We start from the raw sequence: 17,979 nt of genomic DNA on the forward strand, positions 1-17,979 counted from the left end.
CAAATAACTAGATGCTAATAAAATAATGACGATCAATCAATGCACTTTTCTGGAAAATGAAGCTTGTTAAACCACCCTGTTGTCATAGAATCATTTAGGTTTGAAAAGAGCTCTCAAGTCCTCGAATCCAGCCATAAACCTGACACTGCCAAGTCCACCAAAGGTGTTGGGAAGCCTGGTTGCTTTAGTTTGTAATACAACATGCCTGGCTGCTAAAGCCAACTGTGATGCTGTAATATACTGCAATTTCTCCAAGGTATTTGGCTGGCATTAGATGGAATTAACAAGGCACATGGTAGAGAGATTAAATCTGCTTCACTGACAGATCTCAAAACGTAGTTGTTAATGAGAAGATATCATGGAGCAAGGCCACTGGTAGCAAACATTTCTTCTTCTTCAATGCTATTTAATGCATCTATCAACAATCCAGGTAACAGAAAATCTCTCCTGATAAAGGCTGCAGGGGGCTTAACACTTACTGGGTACAAAATGTTACAGAAGGAACTATTTTATCAGTTCCCTGAATATCTCAGTTGAACTGTCTCAAGCCAGCAGTGGTATTTTAAATACAAAGTAAGACATGGAGTAACACACTCATAGCAGCCCTGCTCCCTTAGAAAGCCAGGCTCTCAGAGGAGGACATAAAGGAGATCACTCAGAGCAGCACAACATGAGCTCACATCACAATGCTGTGGATTAAAGGTCAGTGCAATATTGGAGACATAAAACAAGCCCCAACACCAAAATGAAAACAAGCTGAAGCTGGGTAGAGCGAGTGCGAGTCCTGGGTCCTGCATCAACATGTGAGAATATCAGCAGAAGTTCAAAGGGAAGCTGCCAAAATGACCCCAGATTGCAAATCAAACCTTTGACATGAAACTCAAGGAGTCTATCAAAGAAAGGCTGAGACGTGACTTTATCACTGGGAGCAAATGGGGAAGCTTTCAGTCTCACAGACAAAGGCATGGCAGGTTACTAGGCCTGGAAAGTCAAGTTACACATCTTGGCCTTGAACTGAAGCACTTCTCCACCAGCAAGGATAATTAAACAGAGAAGCAGCAAGGGAGGGAGTGAAGTCACCAACACTCACTGTTTTTAAGAGGAGATTAGATACGTTTCCAGGAGAGATGCTGCCTGGGGAAATGTCCATGGCCTGCACATACACAAGCTCAGATTAACTAAGCACAGAGGTCCCTTCTGACCTTAGCCCGTGAATCTATAAATTCCTCATTCCACTCATTAGCATGGATCACAAAAAGCATGGTTTAAAAGCAGCAACATAAACAACTTAAAAATTAACTGCATGCTATTGATCTCCTCTCACCAGGAATCACTCAATACTGAATTTGCTGGGAAAAATCTTGACTGCATCACTTTTATTTTTATCTGCTTTGTTTCTACATGTTAGTGATGAGGGAGCATGATAGCCTCGAGCAGAGGGAAAAGAAATGTGTGTGACATTCCCTGCCTGTGAAAAATTAAAGGTCCATTTAAATGGTTTTAATATCAAGTTAAATTACTTTTAATGAAAAATGAAAAATAAATGGTTCGGGTCTCCAGCTCACAATCAACAGAAGAGCAAATTGAGGATCATTTTCAGATTAAGCCCAGCCTGATGGAAGTCAATAAGAAATTCATGCTGATGTAGAATTAACCCTTTGAAAGATGGTGCTAAATGAGAAAACAGCTATAATAGGCCTGAAGCATTTTAAAATTCGTGGAGAGGTTGAATACCTTCCACACAACAGGTGAGGGAAATATTTGACATTTCCCAAACATCAGGCAAGTGTAAGTGTTTTGCCACACACCCTGTCTCAGTTTGGCAGCTCCTGTTTATTTGCAGGATCTTGAGATGGTGGACAGCAGCCAACAGGAATGAAAAGCCAGGATGAGATGATGACACCTCGCTCTGCCAGACACCTCCCTCCAAAAAGACTTGCAGCTATCCCTCCCTTTACAGGCAGGGGTTCTCCCTTCCTGCAGTGCCCTTCAAGGGTTTCTTTTTCCACAAGTGAAAAGAATACCAAATGCATTCCTGTCCATGATTAAAAATTCCATATTCTGCTTGCTTAGGATGCAAGCAGCGTGCAAACAGGCTTGTGCTACAGAGAGCCTCCACGGGGCAACAGCAGCAGCATGGTGGTGCCAGCAATAATTCCAGAGAAGCTAATTTAGTACCAGCAATTCCCAGCAGACACCAGAAAAGCATTTTCTTCCTCCTCCTCTGACTGCTAACCAGTAAGATTTATTAGATGGTTCTGCTGAATGGAAATCTTTAATAAAACCTTGACTCAGGCTGAGAAGCACAAAACCAGGGTCAGTTTGGAGATCATTTTACACACCCACACACACACACCACCTCTTCTCAAGGAAGGCCTTGTTTTTGAACAGCAGAGCATGGTGCCTCCTGTACTGACCTGCCAGGTATTGCTGACCTACAGCACCAGCTACAGCCTCCCCAGGCTGGCTCCTTTCTACCTTGCAAAGGGATTGGAGCACAGATGGCTTGGATGGATATTCCCAGGCACAGCTATTATGAAGCAGGTTTCCTCAATGGCCATGTCCTTCCTGAACCTACAGACAGGAAGGTTGATGTGTTCAGCTGGCAGCATTTGCAGCTGGAAGTGTTTGGAGTCCACGAGGGAAAACCGAAACCTTCCAGCCTATCTGGAAGGAGCCATAGGTGTAGAGCTGTGCTCCACAGACAGCAGTGAGAAGTGCTGCACCAGACTACTGGCAGTAATTTCTGTACGAGCTGATGACATGAAGGATTGTGGTGGACATTAAAGCATAACTGATATAGACAGAGCTCTCAGGCCATTACTGATATGCTGTGGACTTTGGAGTAAAACACTGCTGGTTTTCAGCAACAAGTAATGATGCCACGTGATGGTTTTGGATCATTAGCAAGGGAAAGTGCTCACAGAGTAGGGGAGAATGTAACTGGAGCTTGGCCAAAACACCCACACTAATAATCCTGCTCCAGGAAGGGGCATGATATCCTCCTAATTGACCATGACTAATCTGGACCCTCATTTATCCATCTCATTGTAAAGATGACACTTCTGGCAGCGTGACACGGCCACCCGAGCTCCAGCCTTCTGCAACACAACAACCTGGCTGGGGGCAGGGGCTGTCAGCACTGCCACCAAACAGGGACAGAGCTCTGGCTCCCTGTCTGCCACCACCCACAGACACAGTGCCAGCAATGCCTTTTGCTCCAGCACTGCAAACCACCTGCACGTGTCTCAGAAAAGTCCCTGGTTTAAAATAAAGCTTACCGAGCACTTGCTGCTCTGCCCGGCACTGCCCAGAGCAACACCCTGCAGGGGCTGGGACCTGGAGACTTCCCTGGTCTTAACATCAGCTCCATCCACTTGATGAGCATCCTGGAATTACAGAATATCCTGAGTTGAAAGGGATGCACAAGGATCATCAAGTCCAGCTCCTGTCCCTGCCTGCACAGGACAACTCCAAGAATCCCACCAGCATCATTCAGTTCTACCTCCAGTAAAGCCCTCCTGAAATCTTAAGGCCGGAAGGAAATTCATCCATTAATAAATCCTGGGATTTTTTCCCCCCTTCTTTTAAACAGATCCTGTGTCAACCTAACTGATAATAGTCAAAAATGTTCATGGAACTGCTCCAAGTAAATTTGTGGTTCTGCATGCATAACCAGGAATGAGGAGGGAGAAGAACATTGTTTGAGGCCTCAGAAGATACTAAAGCTTCAGACAGTTAAAACAATACACTAATTCAGCCCATTTCAAATCTTTTGCAACCCTGAGAGTTACAAGACAGAATTTAAAAAAACTATTTGTTAACATTTCCTGATGAGGCTGATGCGATCTTTAGGACTGAACAGGAAATTCTAAAGCAGTAATAAAATTAACATTTCTTGTTGCCCCACTGCTTGATGATATGTCCAGCATGTCATTGGGAGAGAAAAGTGCTGGAGCAAGAGCACCCAGGCATTCACCTCTCAAACATACAGAAAAAAAGACTGTGACATCCTCCGCTTCCAAATCTTACTGCCCATCAGAAGACTTTCATCTTCTCACTCTACTCAGCTCTTGTCAGGCAGCACTTCTGGTTCCTACAGTTCAAAAGAGGCACAGATAGGCTGGAGAGGGTCCAGAGGAGGGTTGTGAAGATGACCAAAGGGCTAGAGAAGCCTGCCTGATGAGGGAAGACTGGAAGAGTTGGGTCTGTTCTCCCTGGAGATGAGACAGCTCAGGGGATCCTCACATGTATTCCAGCATGGAAAGAGCAGCTACAGGGAGGACAGAAACTCTCTTGAGAAGGAGCCATGGGGAGAAGAAAATGGGGCAACAGGTACAAGCTGCACAAAGAGAGGCTTCATCATGATGTAAGAATTTTTTACAGTGAGATCAGTCATTCACTGGAACAACCTCCCCAGGGATGTGGTGGAATTTGCATCACCAAAGGTTTTCAGGATGTGATTGGACAGGATGCAAGATAATCTCATCTGGTGTCTCTTTCCCACCAAAGGTTGGAACAGACGATCTTTCAAGGTCCCTTCCTGCCTGGGATGTTCTTTGATTTTTTGGTTCAGTGATTTGGTTTGTCTATTAAGTCTTCTAACAGGCAGCTGTCAGAGAGGGACCTTCTCTGCCATTTGCTCAGCCTGGGCAAGGACTGAAAGGTGGACAGCAGGGAAGAGATGTAAAGGGTGTTTAGATTACACAAGCACACCAGTCATGGACAGTCAGGTCCCCACCAGCCCTTGGCACACCTCAGCCTCATTGGAGTTTTCCTGGGAGTGTGATCCAGAGATTCATGGAGGTCAGCAGATGTGTCAGACCACCATGGCAGTGTCAGGGGACAGTCACAGCATGATCCTCTGACACTGAGCATTGCTTGGGAAATGAAGGATGCCCAGCACCTCAGGAGAATCAGTCATAGGGCAGGAGAAGCCTCTCTAGTGAACAGCAGTAATTACCTGCAGAGTAGAAAGCTGGGTCATTCATTAGCCTGCACAGTAATAATTTGCTGAAACTCATTTTTTTTGAAGGAGTGGCTGAAGTGATCTGCATTTGGATGCCCATTTCCTCCTCCCCAGACATTTTGCTGGAGAGGTGGAGGTCTGGCTGCTCCACAGCCAGGGAAGTCACTGCCCCAAAGCCACCAGGGTCTGTGTCCCTGCAGCAAGGCTCTCTGGCACAAAGCTTGCTTCCTTCCTTCCCAGACTCTGACAGCCTGTAATCATTTTATCTCTCAGGATTAATGGCACCAAGCAATAAACTCGCATCCTAATTATTGTAATTATTTCTTTCTTTGTATGTCAGCCTTGGTAACGATGTTTTTACAGCTGATGGGATGGAAGGGAGGGGAGAAACGAAATATTGTCACAGTAAAGAAGAAAGAGCAATGAGCATACTCCTTTCCACTCACTTAAGGTTTTAGAACCCACTTGAGTTTTCTGTTTCCTAAGATCCCAGAAATCAGCGGTGATTGTCCTAATACTACAAAGTAGCAGCAATTTGGGATTAAATTCCTAAGTATCTTAAGCACCTACCTGCCACTTTAGCCCCAGAGATGCCTGAATGTCTCCAAAGTTCCCTGTACGTATGAGGACCCACTGTGTGCTCAGAACTGTGAACTTTCTTCATGGCAGGAGCAGCTCACTGCTTTGCTAAACCTCAGGCATGACTCACAAGCTAAGCATTATGCCAGTCTTATCTACGGGAATTGCATACGGAGGGAGCAGAAGTTGCTCTAATCACTGTTTAAAATTCATACAGTCTTCCAGAGGGTGGAATTCAGCATCCATTTCTTCCCCACTGTATCAGCACTATGATGGGAAGGTACAGGATTGAGCTGCTTGTCCCAAGCACTGGGAAGGAATTCTTTCCAGGGTTGCAGCCCAGGTTCCAGAGAACAAGGGCAGCGCTTGCCCACTCACTGTAACCCCAAATCCAGAGCATGGGCTGGGGAGGAGCCCAGACCCAGATCATTTTGGGAAGGTTTCCTTGGCTGCTCAGCAGTGGCAGCAGCTCTAGCTCAGAGTAGCTCCTACTAAACGTGCCACAGAAAAAATTTCACTGGAAGGAATGTGGGTGGCTAAGATGCAACACAAGAATTTGTAAAGCACCCACGTCCCTGTTTAGAGACCTAACGTGAGACAGATTCCCTGACGAGGGAATACCAGCACTTAAAGCCAGATTTCAGCTGTGCAGCACAGAGCCAGCAGGAAAGGGCTGGTGGCTGCTTGGCTCCTGTTCCTATGGTCACCTGTAGAGTCTTCCCTCTGGTCAGTTCCATTCTTCCCATCCAGATCAAAAGCTCCACACAGAGGAATTTCATCAGTTAATGAGCATTGAGAGGTAGAGCAGCCCCATAAATCAGTGGTGACTGAGGGGTGAGATCCTCTGTATTGGTGTGAGGTGCTGCCATCTACACCAGCATGTCCACACCACTAAATTAAAACTAAGGCCATTCTTGGGCAGCAGACCTTGATCATCAGCACTGATGGAACCAGCCTCAGGCTCCATGCTCCACACTTATATTTGTTTCAATTGCCCATTATTGATAGTTCTTCAGACAGATCTTTTTTGGGGCTCTTTTAGAGTTTGTTTTCTTTTTCCCCACTTAACCCAACAAAACTGATAACCCATTTAATTTTTTATTTCCTTTTTTTTGCATCAAGCATTGTGTAGGAGTACTGTTTTAATTAGTAATCAGCATTTCATTAGAGAACCGAGGCAGCAGAGAAAGAGCATTAGAGAATCAAGGCTTTGTACCACAGTCCATCTCTGACATTAAATCTTCTTCCACATCCCAAAGCATATCCCAAACAATTTTCCATCTTCAATTTCACTGTCCAGAAAAAAAAAAAGGTGAAGCAAAGCCAGCAACCACTACCCAAGGGCCGCAACTCTCATTCTGCTCATTTCAGCAGCCCCTCCACCACATCAGGAGCCTGGGGTAGGCAATCCTTCCTCCTTCTCAGGCCAGATTTTTCAAGCTGTAATTGCCAGCCTGCCTAAATAGAAACTTGTTCCTGTCCAGAAATGGGCTTTCCACCCCTCAGCAAATATCCTAAGTCCAAAACTGTGGTTTAATTAGCACATTTGTCTGATTTACTGGGTCAGCTGGTCCTGCCACCTCTGCCTCCTCATGGGCATAGGGACTGAGCCTTGGCAGGAGTTCCTGCCAGGCAGTGTCTTTCTGCCACCAGCTCTGGCTCCTTTGGAGGTGGGCTCCTGCTCTTTCAAAGCCATCTTTCAGGATGTCACTTGCTTTACTCAAGTCCTTATTCTCCCCCATTTCTCCCTGACGTTTGAAAAATAATTACCCGTGGTTCAGTAAGTTCATTAGCAAACTCCCTCAGGAGCCTGGGCTATGCATCATCCAGCCCTGCTGATTTGTGGATAAGCTCTAATCAAGTGTTTCAAGTCTCTCTCTCCTTCCTCCTCCTTTCAGATTAACAGTTATTTTGACAAGATTCTCATTATTTCCTATTTCCTGGCAGTACCCAGGGACTAGGCTTATTTGAGTCCTCACTGTTGTCATTGTGAGTTTATTTTTAACCTCAGGCTCTGCTTCTCCACAAGGACATCAGAGTCTTGTGTTCTTCAGAAGCACGTGGCATTGTCGGTGCCATTTTAGTCTCAGTTCATCCTGTGTCTTCCAGCATTCTCCAGCTTTTTGCCTTTATCACTTTTTAACTTTCCTCTTCCCATTACTTCAAAATTAGCCAGACAAAATTATTTTGCTCTTACCATGCCTAGAGGATCACTACACTTTTCCACCTTGTTAGATCTAGGCCACCTTCTTACTTGCAATTAATTTCTCATCTTCCTGTCCCTCTTGTTCTCCCTGCTATCCTTTGGCAGGTGCATACTCCTCAACTCTCCCTTTTCCTTCCCAACACATTCATCAGCTGCTCTCCAAATGGACCCAGCCACCAGAAAAGCCATTGCCAACCCCATCCAGATTAACAACACCTTTAAATCAACTTGGAAGGCAAAGTTGGGCTTCCTAGCATGAAAAGCAGACAACCCCAATTTTGAGTTCCCCCCACACAGTGGGAAGACAGCATGGAGCACATGGCAGGTCCTGCATTGGCTTTTCCCACCCAAATGCCTCTGCCATGCTCTGCCATTTCCAAATGCAGACATGGGAGCCCTGCCCCATCTTCATCAGCCCAAAGCACTGTCCTGCCATGTGCACCATTTCTCAAGAGGCCAGGGCATAAAGTGGAAGAAAAAGGAAGAGATGAGACCAAGGGGCAAGTTTTCTTTCAAATACCTTCCACACTCGTGCACCTTCCCTCTTAACAGGAGCCTGTGGACCATGGGACTAGCCCAGCCCCATTCTTCTTGATTTACACAAGGTATCTGAAGTCAAACACTTTGACTTTAGGAAAAGCAGTAAGGTTTTTTGTCTTCTTTAGATGCTAACAAAGAGCTACTCTGTCATTCTCTCAGCTGGCACAGCCCTGACCATCAGATCTGTGTGCTCCAGATCCACTTTCCCAAGGACAGCTCTGGGATGCACAAGGACAAAGGCAGTGGGATCTCCAGGCTCCCATGCCAGAGCACAACCATGGAAGTGGCTGAAGCAGCAGAACATATTTTGAAGATTTTTACCCCCCATTTTGAAGCAAGAGCTTATTCCAGCTGAGGTGGTGGAAACCCCAGATTGCTGAGATTGGTTTTACATGTGCAAAGCATTAAAAGGACACACCACCCTGCTGCTTTTGCTGCAGATCCCATGTGTGGGCTGGAGAAACATCTCACTTGGACTTTTATCTGTTGTTTACATTAGAGACAATAGTTACCTACCTGGCAGGAACACAAAAAGGATTAATTTTGGGGAGAGAAAGGGAGAGAGAAGAGAAATGCTCACACAGCTTTATACAGATAAGAATAAAAGGTGTATTCATGGTTTACCCATTGTTATAAAAGATTGGGCTTGTTTTAAGCCTAAAAATAAAATTGCTCAATAAGACAACTAACTCAAACTAACTTTTTTGTTTTGTTTAAAACATAGTGCTGTGGTTCTGGATGGAAAAATCTATGCTACTGGTGGGATTGTCAGCAGTGAAGGACCTGCCCTGGGAAACATGGAAGCCTACGACCCTAAAACAAATACATGGACACTTCTACCAAATATGCCCTGCCCTGTTTTCCGACACGGCTGCGTAGCAATCAAGAAGTACATCCAGAGTGGCTGATGTTCCCCAGGAGTTGGATGGAGAACTGTTGGTACCTGCTGAAGGCAGGCAAGAGGAATACTATTACTTAAGGAACAGAAGCAGCAAAGCCAGCCAGTGAACATATTGCTCTAAAGTCTTGAATAGTGTCTACATTGAATGTAGAAAAATCATCCTCACCTTTTGGTGAACAAGGAGCAGAGAGCTCCGTGCTATGTAAGATATTGTAACTTAATAATGCAAGGGTGTCACTAGATGTTATAGTGGCACTTGTTCTGTACATCGGCTTTTGGTCAACCCAGGTGCAATAGAATTTCTCATATTTTTTAAGCTGGGGAAGAGAGGAAAAAAATAATCTGCATTTTACTTTAGAGCTCAAGCTTGATTCTTGAAATAACCATGCAGATTAGTTTTACTATTACACTTTAGGCATCAATCTATTTGAAAGGTCAAAGTGTCCTTACCACTTTGATTCCTACATTTGTTTCTAATACATGCTTTTCAATACCAATGACTGAGAGAGATCTTGTGTGACAGATGGCTTACATTGATGTCAGTCTTCCATCAGATCAAACAAATATTTCAGTTTTCTAGAGAGGAGCCCAAAAGCGGGATGAGGTGGGGATTGGGGAGAAGAAGAATAGCCAATGGTAATAAATTCCATGTAAAATGATGAAATCAAAAGGTCTGTTGGGCTGGATGAGTTTCTGCTCCTGGTGATTCTCATGGGGGCACATGGCTGTGCCCATGCCAGGGCGTGGGGGGGGCTTCTAAATCTTTTTCTCTGGGTTTCTGCTGATTTACTCAGCATTGCTCGATTCCTGCCATGCAAAATGGAACCTGTTTGGATTCCAGAGGCATTCTCCTGATAAACCCATTCTTTACTTCTGGAATCACAGTAAAACGCACAGTGTAGTGTGGGTTTGCCACCTGTTCATCAGACACAGAAGATGCCTCCTCTGGCTACGCACTCGGTTTTGGCTCTCAACCAAAATTCCTTGCCTTGGGATACTCGCCACTATCTTTTATGTAAAGTCTGAGAAGTTTTTTATTTTACTTTATTTTTCAAGTTCTAGGTGTGGAAGCCTTATACTTCTTATTTACAGATTTTAAACACATGAGTTTAAAGCCCATGGTAGAAAAATGCATAGACTTAAGCCCAGTGTAAGAGACTTCAAATTATTACTATGTAGAGTTGTAAGTATATGCACAGCACAGGGGTTATATTTTTATATATATTAAAATATTGTCTATCCAGAGAGCATTGTGATGTGGAAATTCTTTATAAATTTATACATAAAAGGAACAAATGGGAGATGGACCGGGTAACATAGAGGGGGCAGGGGAAAGAATCTTAAAATTCACCAGTAGGAAGTAACCCCAAGCTAAGGATTGTCTGGTTTCCTTCCAAGTGGAGGGGAAAAAGTTGCCATACTTGCCTTTGCAGACTCAAATCCCAAATGCCATAACAGTAATTCAAGAAGGAGGGTCCTGTACAGGGTGTGGGTGAGATCTTGCATTCAATATCTAGTTGAATTTCATACCAAATACAGTAGCCTTTTTATATGGAGGGAGGTCTGCCTACAGCTTTGGGGAAATCAATGCAGATGGTTAGCTAATCATCTTATTTTATTAATATCATTTATAAAATAAAATTTAAAAAAAAAGATATTTGTATCTTGCAGTATTTAAAGAAAATGTGCTCGAGTCAACTGAGTCAAGCTATAGGGTGACTCAAGCCTCTCATTTTGACAGTGAGGTTCCAGCCTTTGTTATGCAGTTGTTTTATTTATTCTTTAAAAAAAAGAAAAATAATAAGCACAACAAAATTATATACTAGTATGTCATTTAAAGTATTTATGTCAAACAGGGTGCAAGTGTGAACCTAAAGATTGGAGCACAAGTTTCTAACTGCCTGGGGCAGGACTAATTTTAGTGTTGGTGTGTGTCTACCTCCAAAGGAGGTGCTACCTGTCAACAAGACTGAAACACATTCGACATTTCCAATTTAGCTTATTTCTTCATTTCTCACACTGGAACAAAACTGGCTATTTCTGTGAATAATATTAAAAACAGGGTTATCTGTAATGGTATTGTATATAGTTTATGTTTACTGTTAAGTTCTTGTTATATTATAATAAATATATTTATAGATCTAGATTCAGCATCCAGATTGGATTAATTTTGTCATGATTGATCGAGAAAAAACACTTCACAAATGGGGACTTCATGTTTCAACCAAGCCAGGGATGAAAATATATTCATTCCATCCAACTAGTTTCTCTTGCAAATCCCAAAATTTATTGCTAATACTTAAACACTCAGAAGCTTCCAAAGTGCTTTCATTCTCATTTCAGAAAAAATCTCTTAGAAGTAATTTTAGATTTTATTCAGAAAGACTGTTCCTTGTTCATCTATTTTCCCAAACGTACTATTAAGTAAAGAACAGAAGGGCTCAAGATAGTTTAGGAAATGAAAAGAACCCCTGATAAACAGCTTTTTAACTTTATTTTTTTTTAATGAAAGCAAAAATTTCTGCTGCACTGCTGCTGCAGTGTCTAAAAGATGAAAGCTGCATTTGCCCTATGGTCAAAATTCCTTCGTATCCAGTGTGGGAGCTCTGTACCTCACTGGATACATCGTTCAGAGAGCAATTCCATGCAACCGTTCATGGCTTCTTTGATGTTTCATTAGGGTGTCATCTGGTAGTTGTAAAACTGGATCTGGAACAAAGATGAGCCAAATATAACTAGTCTCAAATACCACCACAGTGGAACATTTCAGCCGGATCTGAGGAGGTAATTTCTGTTCTGCACATTAACAGGAAGAGCCTAACATTTATTGAAATTGTCTCTGGTTCTTACAGAGTATTTAAGAGCGTGAAATGCAGTTTTTAAACATTTTAGTTTAGGCTTAGTGGCTGAGGTTGAACAGCCTGTGAAGATTACTAAAAGCCTTGCAATTCACTATTACAAAACCATGCTGCAATAATCCAGACCAAGTCGGGTAAATTGCCAACCTTTCATCAAGGCTCTGCATGGATCTCTTACTCAGCACTAGTCAATAATACTTGGTAGGATGCACAAGACACAGACTATTTACTTGTATGTGGAAATTATTTTAGTCCCCCTCTGGGAAGTTGGCTGAGAACTTTTGCCAAATTAATCATGTGCACATACCTGCCCAGAGGTTTTTCTTCTTAAAAGCTTTAAGAAATTCAGAGGGACAAACTGGCTCAGCAGCCTGATAATAAAAATTCTTTTGCTCACTGGTGTGACTCTCCCCTGGCTTACCTGGGAAGGAGAGTGATCTCCAAATGGGGCTGTTCAGGTAATCACCTACCCCTGACAATTCACACAAGTCATCCCCCTTTTCTCCTGTTGTTTCATCTGGTGGCAAACACACTGTACTAATAAAACCTCAGCAACACCATATTTTAATGAACTGCAGGTAGGTGCTAAGGCTGAGCTTAGCACAGAGTAACTGCAGCAGCTAATGAAGAGCACTGGGTACACTCCAGCTTGCCCTTGGAGGGGTCCAGACTAACCAAGCACCAGCACAAGCACCCGCGTTCTGCAGCTGCAGGGATTAGCCAGGAGAGCAGCTGCTCCAGCAGCACAAAGATGTTTAATCAGCAGAGATGGAACAGGCACAAGTGGCTTCAGGTACTCGACCACCCTCCCGGCTTCTCATGCAGAATTTTTGTGAGAAAAAGGCAACGGATCCCAAAGCTTTTCTCCTCTGTTTCCAATGCAAGGGCATGGTCTCAGAACCACACTGCCTCCCTATCCCCACTGAAAAAAGGTGACATAGTGTAATGTAATATCAAATAAAACTACACACAGCATATGCAGTCAGGACTTGGCAAGCTGCAACCTGTGCCAGGTCTGTAAGAAGACACTGACTCTGTATCTACTTGGACATTTTTAACTTGTCATGCTAATACAAGCCTTTTAAATTGGATGAGACCCTTAAGCTCACCCCTTAATGACTTCTTTGCCACTTTAAGTTAGCTTAAAAACAGGAGCTGAAGCGTGCTTTCAGCTGAGGTAGAAATGCCTGCATGTACAGGAAGGCAGCACTAAGTTCCCATCATCAGCAAGTGTTCTGGGCTGATAACTTCAGACTGCAGAAAAGGCCAGGAAGAAAATGGTCTGGAGGGAAGCAGATGGATGCATCCCGGGCACGGTGTTCCCATCACTCATTACATTAAGCTGGACAGCAATACCAGAACAGAAACACCGTTTTTCCTCCAAAAAGCCAAGCTGTTTGAGGCATGATTAAACACTCGCTGAGGTTAGAATTCATGAGAGCAGGAGCTGACATCGTGGGCTCCTCAGCTGAGTTCTGGAAACCTGGAAATAAAAAACAGAGTGGCAGACTACCATGAAAAACAACTCTCCCTTTGCTGGTCACCAGTGTTTTTTCTTTTGATAACACACACTACTTTCAGGAATCCTGTTTAGCTAGCAGATTTCTTAGAGAGTAATAAATTCCAATTTTCTTTATCTAAACAAATTCTACTTCAGTCGGCAGCAGCTTTACAGACAGAACTAAGTGTTCTGGCTCAGTTACTACCTGGGAGAAGGAAGCTCCAGTGGTGCCATCAAGCCATATTTGCCTCTGAATTTTTCACTAGTGACGGGCTGTACAATGAAGATTTGAAAGGCTTCCTGTTTTTAATTTCAAAATCTGTTGGTTTTGAGCAGTGTTCTTTCTTCCTTTGGAGTTCATACATACCCCAGATCTTACATGGCAAAAGTCATACTGGCAAAATCAAACCTTTGCTGTTGTCCAGCATCAGTGACTTTTTCTTACATTTTTGTGGCTAAAGAGCAGACACCTACCTAAGGTCACCTGTAGAAGCATCAGCTTCTCACCTTATTAAAAACAATACATGTTAATAAAAATAGGTCTTACAGGTAGAAATGAGCCAATCCCTCTCCACATCTTGGGAATTTAAGCAATCTATAATTTCTAATGCAATGTCCCTGTGCTGGTGGACATCATCCAAATAAGGATCAGGGAATTGAACAGGGAAAGGGACACATCAAATGCTCTAAGAGTATTCTGATGCTCCAGCAGAATCACTGTCCCTCTACCACAGAAACAATAATCAGCTCTCATAAAGCAAGCCTAAACTGCCAAACCCACTGGAATTTGAGTAGTTGTTTCCATTAAAAGAGATAATCTTCTAGTAAGTTATATATTTTCGTGTCCAGTGAATGTAGTGCTCCATTACTTGTTACATCAATTTCAATTTTACCTGTTTGAATTTAGGCCCAGCTTTTGTGCAAGTTCTCTGTTTATGTACTGGACCATTACAGGCTGAGAAAGCTGAGGCTGTTGAGCCTGGAGAAGGTTACAAAGACATCTCATAGCAACATTCCAGTAATGGGAGGGGGCCTACAGGGAATCCAGGAAGGAACTCTTCAACAGGAACTGTAGTGATGGGATGAGGGGAAAAGGGTACAAATTGAAAGAAGGAAGACTGAGGTTAGATTGGGAAGAAATTCTTACTTGTGAGGGTGGTGAGACACTGGCACAGGATGCCCAGGGATGTTGTGGATGCCCCAACTCTGGCAGTGTTCAAAGCCAGGCTGGATAAGGCCTTGAGACACCTGGTCCAGTGGAAAGTGTCCCTGCCCATGGCAGGGGATTGGGACTAGGTGATCTTTAAGGTCCCTTCCAATCCTTAACATTCTCTGATTCTATCATTAAAAAGCCACACATAGTCTTTCTGGGGACAATCAAGAGTTGAAGTGTGGCGAGCTTGAGAATGGCTCATATTTCTGTTTATTCCTTGACAAGAGGTATTCCCTATGGAGATAAATATGTCCTGACTGCCTACTACCTGGAGAGAATATTAGACTTTCCCAACTGGATAAGGGGTTTTTAATTCCAGAGGTAACCTAACACTCAACCATCTCCACAAAGTCTCTGCCCTCTGACATTCATTTTTAATAACATGGGGGTATTTCAGAGAGTGCCAATAATGTGACAGTTATCAAAGGGCAAGTGAAATGACTGGGTAATTACAGGGCATTCACCTGACATCAAGCCCAAGTAAAAATGGAAAGATGGTATCTAACTAAAGTGATCATGAATCAAAGGGATAAGAAGAAATACAATGATTTTCTAGAAAATTGGCTGTATCACACAAAGCTAATCTCATTCTCTGACAGGATTACACATTTGATTGATAAGGTAATAGATTTTCAACAGCATGTGACAAAATACTTCAACTTCCTCATGGTACAGTATTCAGACAGCAAATATTAGATGGGCTAAGAAAAGACTGATTAATTGAGGAACACCTAATCTGCTCGAGCAATTCTCAATTTGGTACTATCAGAGTGTTTCTAATGGGGGAATCCTCTTCTCCTGAAGTTCTTGAAGGAAAATGTTGACATAAATCACTAGTCACAGACCTGTGGAAAAGGAGATTAGCCTAGGGAAAGATAATGAGGTCTGAACAAGTCAGATGTATGGTGCTGGCTCCTCTGCTGGCTAGGACCCATAAAACTTCTTTTCATAAAGCTAAGCAGGACCTCAGAGAGGTGGGAATGGGGAACGTTCACATTTGGGATGGAGAACTGCATCATGAAAAGCCTCAAGTCTGACAAGAGTCAAACAACAAGAGTTCCCAGCCCAATTTCATGGTCTAAAAGGCCTAAATTGATCTTTAGATGTGCAAAAAGGGGGACAGGGAATAGGAATCAGTGGTTTTTGCCTCTATAAATGGCACTGGTGGGACCTATGCTGCAATATCACATCAATTTCTCCTCTGTGAACAAATGTTTTAGAAGATGTTGAAAAATTGACCTACTGCAGAATAAAGCCACAAAATTGACTTAAAGGCTGGAGAAAATGCAGTGAGAGCCATAAAAAGCTTGTTCTTCAGTAAAAAGAAGATGGAGAGGCTACTTGATCACAGTGCATTAGTGTCTTCATGGGGGGGAAAACAGGTATGAATAGTCTAAAACACCAAGAGACGACAAGAAGCAGAGCCTGGAAGTTGAAGCTGGACCAAAACAAATGAGGAATGAGGCACGTGCTCATACCCATGAGTTTTAACTACTCCATGGAAAGTTCAGAGAGCAGGGCAGATGTACTCTGCAGACTAAATGCCTTCCCCAAAAACACTGTTAAGCCATTCAGATGCCAGCAGGCCCTGGGCATGCAGGAGATTAAATCATACGTGCCACAGCATCTGATTCAACAAATCCGTGTTTTCTGCTGGCATTATTCCCCTGAATAAACCCAAATTTTTGTAACAAATTGCTGAACATTAAAATCATCATTAGATGTCAGCTCATTTCCATTTCCAAAATTTATTCTCATGCATTGACAAGATTAACAGTGTAAATTTATGCTCAGCTTGTGCTTTCGTGGCTGTCCTAAATCTTGTGAAAAGGAAGCTTTTTATTTTTTAAAAAAGGCTTTTTTTTGTGCTGGACATGCCTTAGATTTTAGAGCAAGACTCTGAAGCAGTCTAACCCCAGTATAAAAGTGAGACATTAATTTTTATCAGTTAAATCTCCAGTACTTAATGAAAATGTAGTCTTACATTGTTTTTATTTGATACTTCAAATGTCTATAGAAAACAGTAATTTATTACTAAACTGATGTTAGTAGTCACATACAACATGCGACTATCCACATTACATTTCCTTTATTACACTAAATCTTTTGTAATGTCACAGAGAATACAGTGAGCATCACTTCAAACCTTATGTCAGAATTATGTTCATTAGAAACCTAAAATGCATTAGCAATTTGTCCTTCCCTATCACCAAAATCAGGTAACACTCTTCTTCCAGGCAGCCTCCACACAGAAGAGATTCTACAAGGTGTAACAAAGTCAGCAGGACAATGCCAGATCTTTACAACAAAACTGCAGCTGTGACTTTGGAGATCACAAATAGGTTCTTAGCTAAAACATGATTTTCTTTTCCTTCTGCAGCAGAAAGATTCCTTCTTCGAAAACTAATTGAGTCCAAATTTAACGTATTTTCTAGGATGAATTAATCCTCTATATTCTGTTTCACTCCCTTTGATGAAAAAATATTTCAAAGGGAGTCCTTTTGAAACTTGACCTGAAGTCTTTCCTTCCTCCCAGTGTGAGTCCTAAAGTGGGCAGGTCATCTTTTACAAACTCCTACTTTCATGTAGACACAGTTGAGCATCTCTGGGTTATGGCACAAATCGGATTTTACACAAATGCAAAAGGATTTTCTCATTTCCACAACAAAACCAGGATAACAAAATGGTGTGAGCACTCTCAGCAGCCATCCAGTCCAAGGGATCTGTACATTTCTCACACATACTCTGCCAAAATCCAGACTGCTGGAGGACAGAACAAACCCAGCAAACCAGAGGAGTCCAGCACAACAGAACCCACCCCACTTTGTCTCTTGGCCAACACATCCTGGGGCTGCATCACTGACACCCCAAATGTGGAGCCTGAACAATCTCTGCCCCCAGCCTGCCCCACCCCTGTAACTGCATGTGAGGAGCCTTTGAACACCACATCACCTTTTGCACCTCAGTCTTGAAAGCAGCATTACTCCACATCAGCATTCCAGACCAGCCAATCTCAGTGCAAATGGCCAGATTCACACTAACATTCCACTAAAAGTGATGAATCCATTTCAAATCTTAGCTGCTTAATATACTTTTAAAGGGAAAGGATTTTCCTGATATAAAAGTAAGGCTCAGTATAGTGTAACTCAAATTCAATTCTAAAATAAATGGAATTTCATAGTAGTCACAACTATCTACTGGCAGTGGGTTCA

At 42.9% G+C, this 17,979-nt stretch overlaps 1 protein-coding gene across 3 annotated transcripts in view; it reads left to right on the forward strand.

Moving 5' to 3' along the window:
- Positions 1 to 11,341, forward strand: part of KLHL29 (kelch like family member 29) — a 387,747-nt gene extending 376,406 nt beyond the window's left edge. For all 3 annotated transcript variants that reach the window (XM_014872970.2, XM_014872968.2, XM_088162465.1), the window contains one exon: positions 9,019 to 11,341. In XM_014872970.2, coding sequence (XP_014728456.2) covers positions 9,019 to 9,202 — 184 coding nt within the window. In that variant the 3' untranslated portion in view covers positions 9,203 to 11,341. The remainder of the gene's footprint in view (positions 1 to 9,018) is intronic.
- The last annotated feature ends 6,638 nt before the right edge of the window (positions 11,342 to 17,979 follow it).

The sequence above is a fragment of the Sturnus vulgaris genome, chromosome 3 (assembly GCF_052056855.1).
Source record: "Sturnus vulgaris isolate bStuVul1 chromosome 3, bStuVul1.hap1, whole genome shotgun sequence".
NCBI classification, from domain to species: Eukaryota; Metazoa; Chordata; class Aves; order Passeriformes; family Sturnidae; genus Sturnus; species Sturnus vulgaris.